This window comes from Cyanistes caeruleus, chromosome 11 (genome assembly GCF_971803275.1).
Source record: "Cyanistes caeruleus chromosome 11, bCyaCae1.hap1.1, whole genome shotgun sequence".
NCBI lineage: Eukaryota > Metazoa > Chordata > Aves > Passeriformes > Paridae > Cyanistes > Cyanistes caeruleus.
Window position 1 is genome coordinate 16,884,381 of NC_141711.1, and position 17,669 is coordinate 16,902,049.

The 17,669-nt window shown below is 48.6% G+C and overlaps 1 protein-coding gene across 2 annotated transcripts in view; it reads left to right on the top strand.

Annotated features, from left to right (window-relative positions):
- Nucleotides 1–1,130: 1,130 nt before the first annotated feature.
- Nucleotides 1,131–17,669, top strand: part of BSN (bassoon presynaptic cytomatrix protein) — an 86,716-nt gene continuing 70,177 nt past the window's right edge. For both annotated transcript variants that reach the window (XM_086845103.1, XM_086845102.1), the window contains exon 1: nt 1,131–1,309. In XM_086845103.1, coding sequence (XP_086701229.1) covers nt 1,146–1,309 — 164 coding nt within the window. In that variant the 5' untranslated portion in view covers nt 1,131–1,145. The remainder of the gene's footprint in view (nt 1,310–17,669) is intronic.

The following is a 17,669-nucleotide window of genomic DNA, read 5'->3' on the forward strand; positions in this document are numbered from 1 at the left end:
CGGGGTCCGAGCCGCAGGGTGGCAGCAGGGGACCGGCGGTGGCAGCGCGTCCCTCCGCCCACGGCCACCGGCCCCGTTAATTAGCGCCCCTCATTAACGGCGGGGCGGGGCTGGGCGCTCCCACAGGCACCGCTGCTCTCTGACGCCACGGGCAGCTCTGAGCTCACACAGCCACAGCGTGACCATTGCTCGGGGCTGGCTGAGACTGGCGCTTGGGGACACCATGAGCCCGTTGGCTCGGCACTGTGGTGGCACAGAAGAGCAGTGGCGGTCACTGCTGGGCTCGGGGTGATTGTGGGAAGGACAGGGTGGGGCTCCATCGCCTCATCAGCAAGCCTGTGACCTCACAGTGTGCTCATGGCCTGGCTGACAGCGACTGCCTTGACCTCATGAGGTAGCAGGGGGCTCATTGGACAGTAGCCAGTGACATTGCGGGGCTGCCTGTGACCTGCAGGGAGCAGCACCATCACTGAGTGTGATATCACAAGGCAGCGCATGACCTCACAATGGCGCAAGATCCTCATTGGCAGGCAGGGTGTGATGTTCTTAAACATCATGGGGGGGTGGGTGCTTATCGGCTTACATGGTGTGATGTTCTGGGGCAGACTCTGACGTCATGAAGGAGGCAGGTGTTCACGGGTTGTCATGCTGTGACTTCAAGGAGCAGCACATGACTTCATGGATGAGGAGACACCCCATTGGTCAGTGGTGTGTGACATCCTACATCAGCCCGTGACCTCATGGATGAGCGGGCGCTCATTGGCTGCTGGGTGTAACCTCATGCGGAACTGCGCGCCCATTGGTCTCTGGGCCGTGACGTCACGGCAGACGGGCCGCTCATTGACGGCCAGCGCGGGAGCTCGCGTGGCGCCGCCTGGCGGGCGCGAGCGCAGGCGCTGCGCGGCGCCGATTGGCCGGCGGGCGGGGCGGGGCGGGGCCGAGGGGCACGTGTCGGCGGGGCCCCGGGGGGCTGGCGGCGATTGGTCGGGCGAACGCGCGCGTGCCCGCGGCGCGAGCGGGCGCGGAGGCGGCGCATGCGCGGGGCGGCGCGGGCGGGCGGCGATGGCGGCGCGGGGCTGATGGCGGCGGCGGGGGCGGCGCTGCGCTGAGGGAGCGGCCCCGGTCCCGGTCCCGCCCGGCCCGACATGGGCAACGAGGCCAGCCTGGAGGGCGGCGGCGACGACGGGCAGCTGCCGCCCGCCGCCGCCGCCGCCGGAGGGGCCCCGCCGCCGCCCGCCGCCGCCGCCGCCGCCAAGCCGCCTTCAGCACCGGGCGGCGGCGGACAGCTCCCGCCCGCCGCCGGGCCCAGGTCAGAGCGCGGGGCGGGGACCGGCGGGGGGCGCGGGGTCGGGCGCGGGCTCCGGGGTTGCGGGGGGCTGTGAGGGCGCGGGGCACGGCCGCGGGGGGCTGTGGGCACAGGTGCGTAGGGCTGGAGGGTGCGGGTGTGTGTGGGGGCACGGGCGTGTGGGGACACGCGGGCGGGAGGTGCCGCGGTGTCGGGTGCGGGGCTGAGCCGTGCCGGGGTGCGGCGGAGAGGTGATGGGTGCTGGTGTGGTGGGTGCAGGGGTGTCTGGGGGGTGCAGGTCTGTGGGGCATCTGCAGGAGAACAGGTGAGACAGGAGTAAGCACGGAGTGCGAGCCGAGGGGAGAGACGGTGCGGCTGTGGGGTGTGGGCAGCAGGGAGAAGGCGGGTGAGGGAGGTGCTCAGTGGGGCTCAGGGAGGTGCTGGAGGCACCCGAGGCAGGTCACTGCTGCAGGGTGCAGCCCAGAGGAGCTGGGGGGACACCTGTGGGTGCTGGGGAGGGCTAAGGTGCGGTTTGGGGGCGGGGAAGGGAAGAGGGATGGAGTGCCCAGGGAGGAGTATCATGTTTGGGGGGCAGGAGAAAGCGGGGTGCTGCCCGGTGGGCAGAGATCCAGGAGCAAGGGGAGAGGCATAAGGAGAAAGGAGGGTGGTTCAGGGTTGATGGGTCTGTTCGGGATGGGGGGATGGTGCCTGGCAGTGCACAGCTGAGGCATGTGAGCACTCCAAATGTGACCACTCCCAAACGTGGTCACCCCAAGAGGAGCCGGCACCAAACGGGAAAGGTCGTTATGTAACAGGAGGGACATGCAGCCCTGCCAGGAGTCATCGGTGCAAAACCTCACAGGGAACTGCACCGAGCCCTTCTCCTTCTGCCAGGCAGTGCCAGCTGGGAGGGAGATACTTCGAAAGAGAGCATGGGATAAGAGATATTCCTTTTAAAAAAAACCAAAACAATCCTAAAACATCATCCTATCTGAAAAAAATAAAGGCAAGGAGCAGAAAGTTGCACGAAGGGATGCTGGGGACTCAGCGAGCGGTTTGCCCTCAGTGTGTGGCCGAGGCAGTGCCATTCTGGGCTCTTCGCCTCGCCTGGGCAGTGATGAGCACTGCTGGTCTTGCCAGGCGTGGTGCTTCAAACAGGGAAAATCCAGGCGGGAGTATGAGCAGGAGGCTGCAGTCTTGCCTGGCAGTGGGCTCTGTCTTGCTGGGCTGCAGTCGCTGCTCACAGGCAGCACTGTAACATCCAGTGGGATTCAGGGATGCTACAGGGCAGCAAAGCTGTGGGCAGGCTTCAGTCTGTAAGATCCCCGTGAGCTTTCACACAGGGAGTGTGAAAAAAATACCTCTGAGTGAAATCGTGCTCATTTTTCTTTACATTTTTCTCAGTTTCCCTTGCTAGAGAGTAACAACCCCTCTGCTTTGGATTCTGCCAGTGAAAAGTTGTTTGTAGCTACTTGAAGAATTTAAAATTAAATACCTGCAGGGCTCTTTAGGCCACTGCAATGAGAGGAGCTGAGGAAGCCATGCAGGTCTGCTGTCTCTGTCCAATTTTGGCACTGCTCCCCCATTACTGTCCAGTGTCTGTGTTTGCTGTTATGCAGCACTGGGGGCTCCAGGGGCTTTTAGGGTCCTGGAGCACACAGGGTTGGTGTGTGGAGGAGCACAGTCTGTAGCACTGGCCATCCACGCTCCTCTCCTGCCAGAAACACCAGGTTGTTTTTTCCGGCTATGCTCCAGCCCTCGCACACTGAACTGAAGCTCCTGTGCCTCCTGGGAAGCTGCTGCTGGGGAGCTGCCCTCCCTCTCAATTAATTAATGCAATTAAAGAGGTGGGCCAAGTGGGGCTGTGCTGTGGAGCAGCAGTGGGATGGGGACGATGCTGAGCTATGCCAATGTTTAAAACCTAAGCGTGGGAGGGGCGTGGGGGGGCTGAGATGACACTGAGGGATTTTAATTCAAGGTAACAAAGTGGCAATGAAGGGGAATCAGGCATCAGAAGAAAGTCCCTTTTGTGAGGTGCAGGAGTGGGCACATAAGACAGACCATATGTTGTGAAAGGTTCAGCAGAGCACAGGATATGCTGGCCAAGCAGTGAGTGTGCAGTGCAAAAGGTGCTGCTCTAGAAATCTCAAGTGACCAGAGAAAGTGGATTTCTCTCAATATCAGAACAATTTTCTTTTTTTCCTCTGAATTAAGTAACATAAATCCACATGTAAGCCAGTGAAAACCACAGAAAACACTTTCCTGTGTAATTTTTCACAGTTTGCTTTGTGTTACACAGAGAAATAGCCTGAATACCTTATAGGGGGTACCGTGGATTTCGAGGTCTTGTGTTTAAATTCTTAATAACAGTTTCTAAGGAAATGTGCATCCACTGTGAAGATGTTTCAGAGAGTAGAAACCACAAATAGGAGCAGCATCTTCTCACTAGGTTGCAACATGTACCACTATTTATAAACTTTGATTTTCTGCTTGCATGCTTTGGCAAGGCACGGGGGAGCCAGAGTTTGGAGGGAAGCTGGGAGCAGTGCTCAGCTGTGGGGTTGTTTGGCTCTGCCAGCAGGATGCAGCTCTGGAAAAGGCCAACATGGTGCAGGGTTGCATCAGACAAGTTCTTTTCAGTGTAAACCTCACCCTTGTGCAAGGAGCTACTGGAATCTCACCTGAGGGGGCTGTGCCTGGATCTGGTACTCCAGCAAGGAGAGATTGAATCTGAGGAGGGATGGAACGTCTGCTCAGATAAACAGAGCTCTAGCCTGAAAGGAGGTGAAAAGCTGGAGCATCATTAACCTCTAGAATCAAAGGAACCCAGACTGGTTGCTGATGCATTTGGACAGAAAGCTTTCCAGTGCCTGGTAAGCTCTGGTCTGTTCCTCCAGAGAGACCCCCTAAGCTCATGTTATGGGATGGATGGATGGATGGATGGATGGATGGATGGATGGATGGATGAAAAAGTCCTGGATGGCAGAGCAGGGATGATCCCAAGTTCAGAACTGTAGCTTGGGGCACAGTGCTTTAAATGGCTGGTTTTCCTGGTAACCTGCAGAGACACTTTATTGCTGCTTCTGATTGTATGTGCCTGATTTATGCTGGATTCATTCAGGTTTTCGGTCTCTGCTGCTCAGCTGTGGAGCTTGTAAAAGGCTCTTTTTGACACCTGGATGCATGAGCTCATGCTGAAGGATGGGAGAGGGGAAGAGGGGCAGTCTCCTGGGAAGCATTGAGAACCAGCCACAAATTCAGGGGCTGTCTGTGGGAGCAGCAGTGCTTTCAGTACTGCTGTTTCTCTGGCTCTGGGTGATGCACATTGCAAGCAGCCAGGCAGGCTGCGAGGCTGGGAGGGAGCTTTCTCCCATGGCACACTGTCAGAGGTGCCAGGACATTTGTTTTCCATACTTTAGGTCATACCCCAGTATTTCTTAAGCCTCAAGGTAGGCTTGCTGTGAGCTGAAGGTCCTGAAGCGACCAAGAGGGAATGTTTCCAGTACTGCATGGTAGCACCTTTGGCACAGGCTATGAGCTCCCCCAGAGTCTTCTCTTGGCTTGGAACAATGGCAAGGCAAGTGCTGATCATGTTTACCCTGCTGTACATTTAGCATTGCTCTGTTTGGCAGGTGGTGGAGCTTGAAGTAAAAAAATCTGGTGATAGGGTATGGGAGAAGCAGAACTGAAAGAAAGAGCCTTTTAAAACAGAGAAACTTTGGACAAACCATTCTAGTCTGGATGATTCCTTTTACCCTCTCAGTAGCTCACTTGAGTGTTCTTGTCTGCTTGCTGTAAAGTACCATCACAATGAGAAATGAGAAGTTTATACAAAAAGATAATTTTTTCAAAAAAAAGCAACTTTGCCTATTTCTTTTTATATGGGCACTTCTCCCAAGCTTGCAGAAATGAGCAGTTGATGTCCATTTTCATATGACTGTTCTAGAAATAAAACCAGACTGTGTGATGGGAAGTCAGGCTGTGGAGAGGGCTCGTGCTTACCTGGAGAACCCAAAGAGCCAGCTCCATCCTCATTTCCATGCTCTGTTCTCCCCAAAGACTCTGAGCCCAGCATCACCATAAGAGGCATTGCTGGGGATTTCCTCAAATATTAAAATAGTTTTTCCCTGGCTGGGCCATGGACTAGCACTCTGGGAAAGCCTGCCATATTTCTGCACTTACTGAGCATTAGTTTATTTGCTGCAAGACATTTGGAGGGTCAGGAGGGAGCTGAGACTGGGTTTAAGTGAGGAAGGGAAGAACAGATACGCAGTGTTTTGAGATCATTAAACTCGTGTGAGCAAAACAAAAAGTAAAAGGAATAGAAAATAGTGTACATGATGGATCAAGTCAAAATATTTGTGGTGTTAAATACCCCATTGGACTTCAATTCATCTTCCCCCCCTGTGATGGGCAGGTGGTGGTGACACAGTGCTTTGCGTACTTGTGATTGCTCTGACAGCAGCCATTAGGCCACTGAATCCAGACGGCACAATTCTGGGTGCTTAAGTAACTCCAAAACCTCTTCTGGGAACGTGCTCATCAATATTCACAGTGTTTGGCATCAATTATTAATGCCTTTATTTCCAAAACAAATACACAGATTTGCAATCTGCCTCACAGGTCGGGGTTTCTCACTGCTGGAATTAGCCTGGATGGTTTGCTGTGGGCATGGATCTTTACCCCTCGCTTTTGCTGGGTGAGGGGCTCCTGGGGATGTCCCTGCAGTGTCCACTTCTGCTCAGAAAGGATGTAGAAGAATTTGCAAGGATTGATGTCCTTTGCTGTGTTGGCTTGTGCTGGTTGAAAAGGTGGAGGAATCCTTGGCATCTCCTGGTACAGTTTGAAGCTACGGCAGGGCTGCTTCCTTTGCACTGGAAAGCTGAGTGCTGAAGGTCAGCCTTCTAGTGGAAGGTGTTCTGCCCATGGGGATTGGAGCTAGGTGATCTTTAGGGTCTTTTCCAACCCAGACCATCCTGATCCTTCTGCTGATGCTCAGGAATGGAGCTGCAGCTCAAGTGACCACATCCATTGGGGCTTGTGTCCCTCCACATTGTTGCTAAGGTTGAGTTGGCTTCCTCTGCCTCTCCACTTCTGCTTCTCCAGCACGCTGGAATAAAGCTGTTTCTTTTCTCTGCTGTGTGACTCGAGCACATATTTGATGTTTCCCATCATGTTTCCAATTCAGTGCAAACAGATAGTCAGTGCTGTGGCATATTCCTGCAGTTCATATGAGTTTGGGGAATACTTGATGTGCATCTGGACTGGCAGAACACCACAGCCTGCCTGCCACACAGCCTCTCTGCACAGCCGTGTTCACCGCTTCCCCGGCTGGGACTGGCACCGTGGCTGGCCCAGGGTGTTTTTCCAGCAATCCTTTTCCAATATCAGGTTAATTTCCTAGTGCGTGAGGTGCCCCTTGGGAAGGATGGGACAGGCAGTCAGGGTGCTAAGAGTGCTTCCCAAGAGCAAGTAGCTCAGTAGGGTGAAACGGTTTCATGGCAAAGGCGTTTTGGTTTTTCACTAAATGTGACAATAAGATTATCATGTCAGCTTTGCTGTTGAGCGCCGCTGCTCTGGGTTGTTCCTTGGGTTTTATTTTGGCCAGTGAGCGACAGCAAGTGCTGATGGTCATCCCAGTCCCACACATCGTAAACTGTTACTCTTCTTGAATTTGATCGTCACTGTTGAGCCATCACTGTGTTTTCAAATGTCTGTTTGAATGACAGATTTGTTATTTTTGTATCAGTGTATGAGCACGACGATTCCTAGGAACGAGCTTTTTTGTATTTTTTCGTGCCTGGAGGTGCTAAGCTCTGGCGTGACCCCAAGGTGCTGCTGTGCAGCCTGTCAGTCATCGCTGAGCACATCGTACCGCTTTTCATGTCACTGATGCTGGGAAGTTTTTATGAATGCGGTGAGCTGGCTCCTCGCTGAGAGCACCCAGCACCTCCAATGTGCTGTTTGGGAGGCTGCAAGAGCAATCAGCACCGCTGGACCCTATTGGTGCTTTATGGCGTGGCTGGAAGGGATGTTCATGAGGTGCTCTGCTTGTGTTTATTGCCAAAGATGACTTAACTACACTGATGGTGGTGTCCCACTCACCCTTGGCCTTTGCAGCTTTCCTAGTTTGTATTTGATATTGAAGAGAGACCCCCAGCCCCATTAACAGGCTGGGGATGGTGAATTGGGAGGGCAGAAGACAGCAGCTCCCTACCCATGTTGAGCTCCTCTGAGACAAGTCAAGAAAAGCATCTCTGAATATAATTTTAATTTTGTTTTCCCTCCTTGTTTGTTTAAGTGCCATGGTTTGGCTGGAGATGGAGAGGGAATATGCCCTCCAGCCTAGCTGCTGGCACTGGGTGGTAAAGATGGTTACGATGGCTAGCAAAGGCACATCTCTGCAGTTCAGAGGTCCATGCTAGCCAAATGGTAATGAAATGTATGTCAATAGTGAGCATAAATAAGTGTAGAAGCAGTTTACCAGATGGCATAATGGGATATATAATCACAGAAGGTTTAAATAAAACCCTCGCCTCTGAATATACAAAGTCCCCCTCAGTCCAAAACGATAGTTTCTGTGATGAGCAGCAGATTAGCTGTTTTTACTGGCTTCATTCCCCCCTGAAGATGTGATTAAATAGTTTGGTGCATTTTCTTTTTTCAGAAATGATTAGTTGTGTTTCTAGGTCATTGTCTATAGAAGAAAAATGTTCGTATATTTAATGCAGTAGAGTGTGTTAGGCATCTTCTATGAGGAGCTACAACACAAACCTCTCTCCTGCCCAGTCTGTTCCCAGATCCTGTCCTTAGCACAGGAAGAGCCTTTACATCTTCTGCACCTTCTCCCTAGAGCAACAAGATGAACATCTCCATGTGGAGACTGTTAGTGCTCCCTGAGGTGGGCACAGTAGTCCAAGAACCAAGTGACTGCAGCGGGGTGTGCAAGGTACTGCTGGGGAAAGGTGGAAGCACAGGGCTGGGGGAAACCTCTGGGCCTGATAGACACCATTAGACATCCCATCAAACCCCCACTAACGAGGTAATGACTGAGATCTTTAATGAGACACTCTTCTCTTACGGAGACAGGCAATGGAGAGAGCTGGGGTTGTTTGGTCTGGAGAAGAAAAGGCTCCAGAGGGACCTTAGAGCCACCTGGGCCTCTTCTCTGGTCATGTGTAGGTCCTCATGAGAAGAGCATTTCCTGTCTTCTTGGAGGGTTTCCCATTTTTTGATACCTATAACTAAACTTAGAGCAAGCAGATGCTGCATAGAAAACTCATCCATGCTGCTTGAGAAATGTTACAGAATTTTGAGGGTTTTTGGGCATGTGTGACTGTTCTTCACTCAGTTCCAGGACTTGACAGGGACCACAGGGTCTCAGACATGACAAAGCAGTTTCCCAGGCTGAATAGCTTTCAGATGAGGATTTGACAGCTCCTCTGAAGGGCGTAGAAGAAAAATCACCATGAATCAAAATGTCATTTGGTGCAGATATGTCAAAATCCTGCATTTCAGCTGGGGTGTCCGAGGGTGGCAGACCCTTCTCCAGAGTTCTGGAGGCCTTACAGGGCAAGGACGCTTGCAGAAGCCAGATGTCAATAGCTGAGAGCAGCCCCTGAACCCTTTTTTCTCTTTTTTTCCTTGCATACCAGTGGAACATTGCTTTCTAGCCTTTCTTGAGTCTTTCCTGGCCTTGGGGGCTTGTGGGCTTTTCCAGCTGCTTAGACGCTCAGAGCCTGGTTTCAGTGGACATCCCTTTGCAGAACCAGTCCTGAGGGTTGCAGCGTCATGAATAGCAAGATTTATTTTGAAATTTTCCTTTATTTATGGATTTTTAGCTCTGTTAGGAGATGCTTGGAGTATGCAGCCTCTTCTGGCGTGGTCACAGGGTGCTGCTTCTCAGGGTGCTCTGTCCTTGGAAGTTGTGTGTGGGGATGAAGTCAATGTGAGACATGTCTTCTTCAGCTCTTGAATGAATCCAGAGGGGTTTGACACTCTTAACAACACACCTGAGACCCAAATGGGTCTGCCATGAGTTTTCCAGTAGAAGAAAGAGTCTGTTGGTAGCTTGTGCCCTTCCTTCATCAGTCTAGACATGAGGAGTACGAAAAGATTTTGCCATATTTAATGTCTGCAAAAGGATGAAGTTGTGCGTGGGAATTACTTGCAAAGATTGACATGTTGTAGCTGCTAACCACCCTTTTTTTTTTTTATTATTTAACCAAAAAACAGATTGCAGCCTAGGAAAAACAGCATGTTTTTTTTTTTCTTTCATCTTCTAAAGAAAACATTTCACTTATAGATATATGAGTTTATGCATTATAAAATAGGAATAGTTGAAAATTGGAAATGTATAATAAGTTCTTAAGGGACTTGGTAATTTGCCTTTTTCGTGTGAAAAAACCCAAATCAGCTGATACTACAAAGCTTATGAAAGGCTGGGGAAAATGTGGGGCTGAACTAGATCTTTTTCTGTGTTGACTCTGAACTGTACTTTTTCTTTTGATGAAACATGAAATTACTTTTAATTTATTTTGTTTCAATCCTAGTTACATAAACTATTATTTGATTGTACAGCTGGACTGAAAAACTGTAGGAGGTCTCACATTTAGGATTTTGCTGCCTCTCTCTCATTAAGCCTACAGCCTGATTTCTTTAAATGCACCTATTAATCTTCTTAGGGAGACAAATTGTTGTTTGGTTGGGTTTTTTCTCTTCCTTTTTTTTTTTTTTTTTTTTTAAAAAAAACACTAACCTTCCAGTTAACTGACAGAGTAAACTCTGCTGGTTTGCAGCCTTTGCAGCTGGGCACCACAGTGCCAGTGCCTGTTGCCTTGGTAGGCTGGCTTTGGTCTGCTTGGCTTAAACACCCGAGGTGGTCACAGCCTGAACTGTTCTCATCACGCTCAGCAACAACCTCCGAGTCGACAGGAAGGAGTAAATGTATTTTTTTCCATGTTAATTTTGCTGTAGGCTACTTCAGTAGTTCATCTGCGGTAACTTGCCAGAGAAGTAGCTGCCCCATCCCTGAAAGTGTTCAGGGCCAGGCTGGATGGGGCTTGGAGCAGCCTGGTTTACTGGCAGGTGTCCCTGCCCACGGCAGGGGGGGTTGGAATGAAATGATCATTAAGGTCCCTTCCAACCCAAGTCATTCTGTGATCTCTTATGTTTTTGATTTCCACTCTGAGACTTATGGGGTTCCAGGTTTGAGACCCATCAATGTAGGACCAGCAGTAAGACACAAAGAACCTCATGCAGGCCTTCAAGCATGCAGATTTTTCCCATAGTTTGTCTCAGGTGCATCAGCTTTGTTGTCTCTTGCCCACCAACGGTAAGCCACCATAATTTGGGCTTCTTCTTCCCCACCCATCCAGGATTTCTCAACACTCTGGGCAGGCATTGGTAGTGGCCCTTTGGAATGCTGCCCTTTCGGACCTTCTCCGCTCTCCCTGCTGGGGATGGCTCTTGGGAGGGTGAGGGAGCTGCTGTCAGTCTCAAACACATCCGTGGGCTGCACCAGCTCTAATATGAACTTGTGAGATGTCTGGAGCAGATAGTGCTGGAGCACATTGTGTCGGGGCCAGGCGGCAGCGGCAGCTTTCCGTAAATACTCCTGACGCCGGCGTACGTGAGGAGGTGATGTTGGGTGTTGCTCTCATCTCTGTAAAACAGACCATTGTATTCAGGGCACATCTGTAGTCCCAAGGAGTCAAAGTATCCAAGCCTTCTCCTTTTCCTACCTGTAACGAAGTTGTGGATGTTTTGCTTGGGAATCCTGTAGCTGGGAAGCACACCAGGAAAATTCTGTTTATGTAGAGTATATTATATAGAACCTTTTGTGATGGTGGTGATTTTCAGAGTCCATTTACCACTATATTAGATGAGGTTTCGACGGGTTACACACTGCAGTTATGACAGAACATCAGTTCCTGTTGGAGTGGAAAAGATAATCCCTATCACTACATTATATGCCAGTGATTACCTCAACCAGGCAAAAATAAGGCATCCAGAAACATCCCTCTGGGAGCAAACTCTGAAGAAATGTGTCCTTAGGCATCCCTTTTCTGCTTTATTTTATCTGCCTTCCTCATCTTCCAGTTTTCCTCCTCCTGCATTGTTAATGGATGTTAAGCACTGGTTAATGGATTAGGATAGGATTCCTCTTGGCCAGGAAAAACTCAGTTTCATCCAACCCATGTCCATGATTACCAATTTAGTTTTGATTTATTATAAAGTGAAAATATAGACACAAACACTCTGGACTGTGTCAAATTATCACACCTTTATTTTTCTTTGAAATACACAAACAAAAACCAGCCAGCTGCTCTGGGTAGGAATAGAGTGCCTTCTGCTTCTCAACATGTCTAAAATTTGCTTCACTTACCAACTAAACTTCTTAGCCTTAAATTTTACCTGCTGCCATTTCTGCCAAGCTAAGCCTTCTGAGGGTTCTGCAAGGAGAGATACATCAAATATGCAGATGCCTCCATCTCTTTGGGGACAAATGTTCTGGGCTGAGGTACGTGCAGCCAGGAAGTGCAGGCAGGGACAAGGCACCTCAAAGAGTTGCAGAAGCTGGAGAAGTGTTTTCCTTTGATCCTATAAAGAATTTGGCAGGGGAATTTCAGATTCTCCTATTTCAAAAGTACATTTAAACTAAACAGCTTGAGATATTGAAGTTGATGGTGTCTCTGACAGTATTGGTAATGTATTGTTCCTTGGGTTTCCTTTACTTTTTCTGTTGTGAATAATGAGTTTTACACATAAAACCATAAATCTGAGTTTGGTTTGCCATTCCAGTTCAAATCTCTGAAAACCAAAAAGTGCAAATCTAAGACACACAAACACTGATACTGAGCCCATGCAGTACCAGCCCTCAGGCAGTGTCCCACCAGGTATTTGCAACCACAGTCTTAAATAACAAACATTATTTGATCCTGTGAGCTGGTGTGGGGAATGTCAGAGGGAGAAACCTCTACAGCTGAGAAGTGTTTCTGAGAAACACAACCTGATGTGAAGATTTTGTGGGACTTGCTGGACACAGATTTCTCCTCCTCACAGAAAAGCATGGGTTCATTAGTTTTTCCATGTACCCCTCTATATGTGTTGTTTTTGGAGCTCTTCATGGGGGATCAGGTGATGGCTGTTTGCTCAGTCCCTGCCCAAATGATCTCTTGATTGCTCTTCCACACCCCAGATATCCCCTCTCCTGGTAACCTGAGGCAAAAAAAAAAAATAGAATTAAGGTCCCTAGTGGCCTGGGGAAGAGTTAAAGGGACAATTATGAGACAGCCAAAATGCGTAGAGGTGCACAGACATGAACTGCAGGTTGTATAAAAATGCTATGGTATTTCACAGACACACAAAGAAATAGGTCTTGTGTTTCATTTGCCCAGGCTCAGACAAATGAGCGTGCAAAGTCAGGATTTTTTGGTTGCTGCATAGTCACCAGGAGCTGCCTGTCTCTCTGCAGTATGGCACTCTGATTTCCTCTCCTGGAAATTGCTTTTTAACCATGTCTTTCTTTCCTTTTTCTAAAAATACAAACCAGTTTCTTTCTGGTCTGTCATTACTGCCTCTTTTTTAACTGCACTTCCCTTTCTGATGGATCTTCCTATTTTTTTATGCCTGGAATGAGAGTTCTTCGTTCTGGGTTGAGTTTGGTTGACTCAAGCTGTCATGGAGATGGATAATGATACATTTTTTTGCATCAGCTTTTAACTTTGGAGCATGGGTGGAACTCGTCCAAAAAAAGGGTGCTGCAGTCTTCCCAGTTTCTTAATGGTTGAATACCAACTTCTTGTGGCTGGAGGTTTCCTAGAAGTGTGGGGACCCTTGGGTGGTATGAACGTGACCAGGGATATTGACCTGTTGGAGCCAGACCCCTGGACTGACCCCTTTTTTACCCACCTGTGACAAACAGTGCTCATGCTGGATTAGTTTTGTGCAGCCAGCCAGCACCTGCAGGAATCTGTCCAGCTCCTGGACAGAGTCAAGCCTGAATGCAAAAGGGAGAATTGCAAAACCAGACATTGGTGCCACTGTTTGTGGGGAACGAAGCCAGAACCAAGTCAAGGGAACAGGCTGCCTTTGCTCTTCTCTTTGAATTGCTTTCCAAAATGCGTTTTTCCCAAAATAACTTAATTGTGTATTTTTTGGGGTGGATTGTTCTATATTTGTTGATGAGCATTAAATTGATGTTTTCTGAGAATGGTCCAACATGGCTTGCAGAACTCTGCAGAGCGTCAGTGTCTCATTTAGAACCCATCACTACGTGTGGCTATGGTTGTTCTCTGTGCCTTACTCTGCATTTCTTGACCTTGGATTTCACCTGCCATGGTGTTTCGAGACATCCAGTTCAGGAAAGCCTTCTACAGCTCTTTGCGTTCAGCTTTAGTTTTGAATACTCTGAATAAATTTGCATGGCTCAGCAAACTTGTCCTTTCTTTATCCCCCTCCTTCCCAAGCCATTTATGAATATCCCATTTATCCCATGGCAAGATCCTGCACCTCTACTTGTGAAAACCTGACCATCTGCCTCTGTCCTTGGTGTCCTAAATCCTGATAAGTTATTAACCCATAAGAAAGATTCCCCTTATTTCTTCATATTTTATTACCTTTTTTTTCCCCCTTTCTTTCTATAGATTTTTATCCTAACAATTCTCCCAGTTGAGATGATTTTTCAGGCTAGGTATTGCCTTTTACTCCTGTAGCTTGGTTGTTTAATGATATTGCTGTATTATGGCCATGTCTTAAACCTTCTCTTGGTGGTGCATATTTTGCTAATAGGTGCCATGGAAGCTTCCCTTTCTTACCCTTCCACCTGCTGCTTTTAATTTCTTTCTAACAAACCTTCTCACTTTTTCCCTCTTCTTTTTTTTCCCCAATTGTTTCTGAAAATTATAGTAATCATGTGAATTTCTGTGTTTTTTTCCAGTCCTGCAAATAGATTGAAGCCAAATCTTTTACAGTCGCTGTTACTGAAAGTTTGTGTGTCAGGTTTGGCTCCTCAGAGCAGGCACTCTGCTGTCACAGGATTAAGTCCAGAGCAGGTAGTTTCATTCTGCATTGCTTTAGGGAATAGCTAACGAACTAAACAAAAAATTGTATCGCTGCTAATTAAAAGCAGAGAGGCTCTCAAGGAGGGCGGGCGTGGGTTATAATCATAGATTTACAAGATAAGCTTTCACCAGCCTGTGCTATAAAAATTCCTTAGCTTCATGCCATGGTTTATCTTTCAGCTTTGCTGGCATTTCGTAAATACAGAGCAGTAATTCATGGTGTTGGCTTTCCTGGGACAAAGGCCCTCAGTTAAGCGTGACTGCAGCAATCAGCTCTTCTACCCTTTAATTGCCAGAGCTCAGATGTAGGGTGTGAGAGGATGAAGGCTGAGGGGAGCTCCTTGCCTGGGGTACTCTTCCCCAGCATCCTCGTCCTTTCTGCTGCCCACTGTATTTTCAAGATTGTCATGGCTCTTTTATGTAATTTTAACACACAGAAATGACTTGCTCATAGCAATCAGTTGTACCAGGGAAGGATACGGAGGCGACACATTGAGTAGCTGAGTGGAAATCAGATTGAAGAGACGGCTCCAGCCCACACCTCTCCGTGGCTCCTGGGGATGTTTATCCCTGTTTTAGCTGCTATTTTCCCTACGTGCTCCTTGGTGTTGGTCGCAGGGCCGTAACTCTGTGGCATAGCTCTTCATCATTCATTGCAGACCTTCCAATTCCTGCAGTAAAGAGCTCTGCAGGCAGCAGCTCACTTTCCTGTCCAGCCTGCAGCATGGCCACCCTCAGTATCACCTGAATTAATGCTTAACGAGAGGCACTTAATGGCCCCAGACCTGCTGAGCATCCTCCCTTTCAGCAGTGTCCTCGGGTCCAGCAGCTGGGGTGCCTGATGCCTCCTGTCCCTCCAGGTCTCCCCAAAGACTCCAAGGCTTCACTTGCACTGAAGGTCCGAAGCTGACCTTCCAATTGCACTGGATGGGGTAATATTCCTCCTTGCCTTGGATCTTCCAGATACCTCCTAAGTGCCCCAGAGAGAGGCAGAGAGGGATTAGAGACCCCATGGCTTTTCTAGGATCTCTGTTCATCTCAGTGAAGACCTGGCTCTGCACCTGCACTTTCCTGGTTCTCATCATTGAGCTGTACAGCTCCTCTCACACCGTGCAGCTGATGGCATTGTGATCAAGAGGTGGCTTCTGCTGTGTCTCTGGAAGATTTACATGTAGTTTTCAGCTATCACAGAGGAAACAGATTTTTTCCTGTCACTGAAGTAGAATTAATATTGGACACTGCACTTACCCCTGAGATATTTTAATGCTTTGAAGTTCAAGATCATTAACATTCTCAGCAACAATTATATATCCTTTGAAAAGGAGACCCTGTTCAAACCTTTGGACCTTTATAATGCCTGTTCCTGTAAAGCTATCTGAGAAGTGATCTCTTTGATATATATGGGATTGAGATCATTACCTGCCCAACTCTTCTGTCGGGCCCGTTTGCCTTTGGCTCTGAAGGGTTTGCCCAAGATCCTGACAGTGGTGGCCACACATTTCAGGCATCAGCAGCTGAAGGAGCAGCTCCCCAGAGCAGCATGTGGTGATCTGCAGGTCGCTCAGTGACCTTCTGGCTTGTGAGAGCTCATGTGAGAGATGCAAAACTCTGCCCCGACTCCAGTTCAGGTCTTGGGGTTCATAGAGGCTGCTCTGGACTCTGTAGGGATCAGTTGCCTTGCATTTAATTGCAGATGTTCATTGTGCTCTGTATAGGGTGTCTAATAGACATCTGACCTTGGGGTTCTTTGGAGAGGTCGAGGGATGTTGTGCTGGTGAGCAGGAACAGCCACTGCTCTGGTTTTATATTGCAAAGTGCCCAAAGGGAAATTGCTCTAGTCTCAACCAGGGCCAAGTAAGGTGCACATTAGGTATTTGCTTGGCACATAGCAAAATTAGAATGGTAAGCAACAGAGTAGAATAAAATAGGGTAGAAAATAAAATATTTTGAGTTGGAAGGGCCTTCAATGGTCATCTAGTCCAATTGCAAATGATAGTGATTCACAAATCTTTACAAAAAGGCAGTTGTGCAGGAATGAAAATAAGCAAGTAAATGCTTATTTAGAGCTTAAATCAGTCATAAACCTCTCTTCTGGTATGTAGGATTCAGCTAATAAGATGGCAGATGCCTCTCAACAGCCGTGCTTGACAGAGCAGCAGTGAGAGTGACATTGATGTGTTCTCCTGTTGCTGATTCTGGGTTGAACTTGACATGGCGCTCAGACGGAGAATAACTGGTTTGTGGTAATTGTGTAAACTGGAAATCTCCTGGTTCTTGTTACCTTTCCATGAATGGACACCAGCAGCAGCTCTAGGTGTGTTATCTCCTGCAGAAGCAGGGCCAGAGGAGGAAGCTGGCAAGCACACAGTGCGTGCAGCACTGCTCACCCCACGACAGCACCACGCCTCTGGAGAAGGTTGTTAGTCTGGTGTGTTGGTTGCCAGTGGGTTGTGCCACCGCCTGCCTGGCAGCCCCTCCTTGAAGCTCAGTCCCAGCAGGGTGTAACAATGAGGCAGAGGACTCAAGAATATCACATTTCTCTGTATTTATGGGAACAGGTATGAGGGTGGAGGTTAAGGAGCTGAATATTTACCAGATTGGGTGGAAGCCTGGAGCAGGAGCTCAAGTACACTGTCAGCATCAGGAGATGTGCTTTAGGGATGCCTCAGTCACCGGGAAAATGCCTGACAGAAGCTGCATCTTATTTGACAGGGATAAGGCAAGCCTGGAGCACAAAGCTGCAGGAGAACAGGGTTTTTCCACTGCTCACAAAAGCAAGTCATTAAACACCGTGGCCTTTCACAAGAGTGCTTGTGTTGCCGTCTAATAAAATACTCCCTGACAGTTTCTAGTCACCATTTCGTATTTTCTATTTTGATTTCAGCTGTGTGGCATTTGCTGTTTTTAAACTATACAGTACACACATTTCCAGAATGATCCTCTTCGTGCATGGACATCAGTGTAATTAATTTAGGGACACTTAGATTTAAGCAGGTGCTTAATTCTGTAACTGCTGGGGGTTTTTTGTGAAAGCAGAGCTTGATACAGGATTCCCTGTGTTGGATATAGGACTTTTTAGAGCTACAAAGCTGTCCCAAATAAAACACCCAAGCTTGGGGTATATCTGAGAATTGCTAGTGTGAGATTTTTCAGTGCACGGAGCTGAAACCAAAGGCCCTCCACATCAGACACTTTTTCTGTTTATTTATTAAAAGGGTTGTCCTATTTTCTAGTCAGACTTGCTGACAGGCAGTATACAGCAGCTAACATTTGTTATTACCCCGTGCTGTTCCTTTGCCGACCCATACCCATTCAGAATT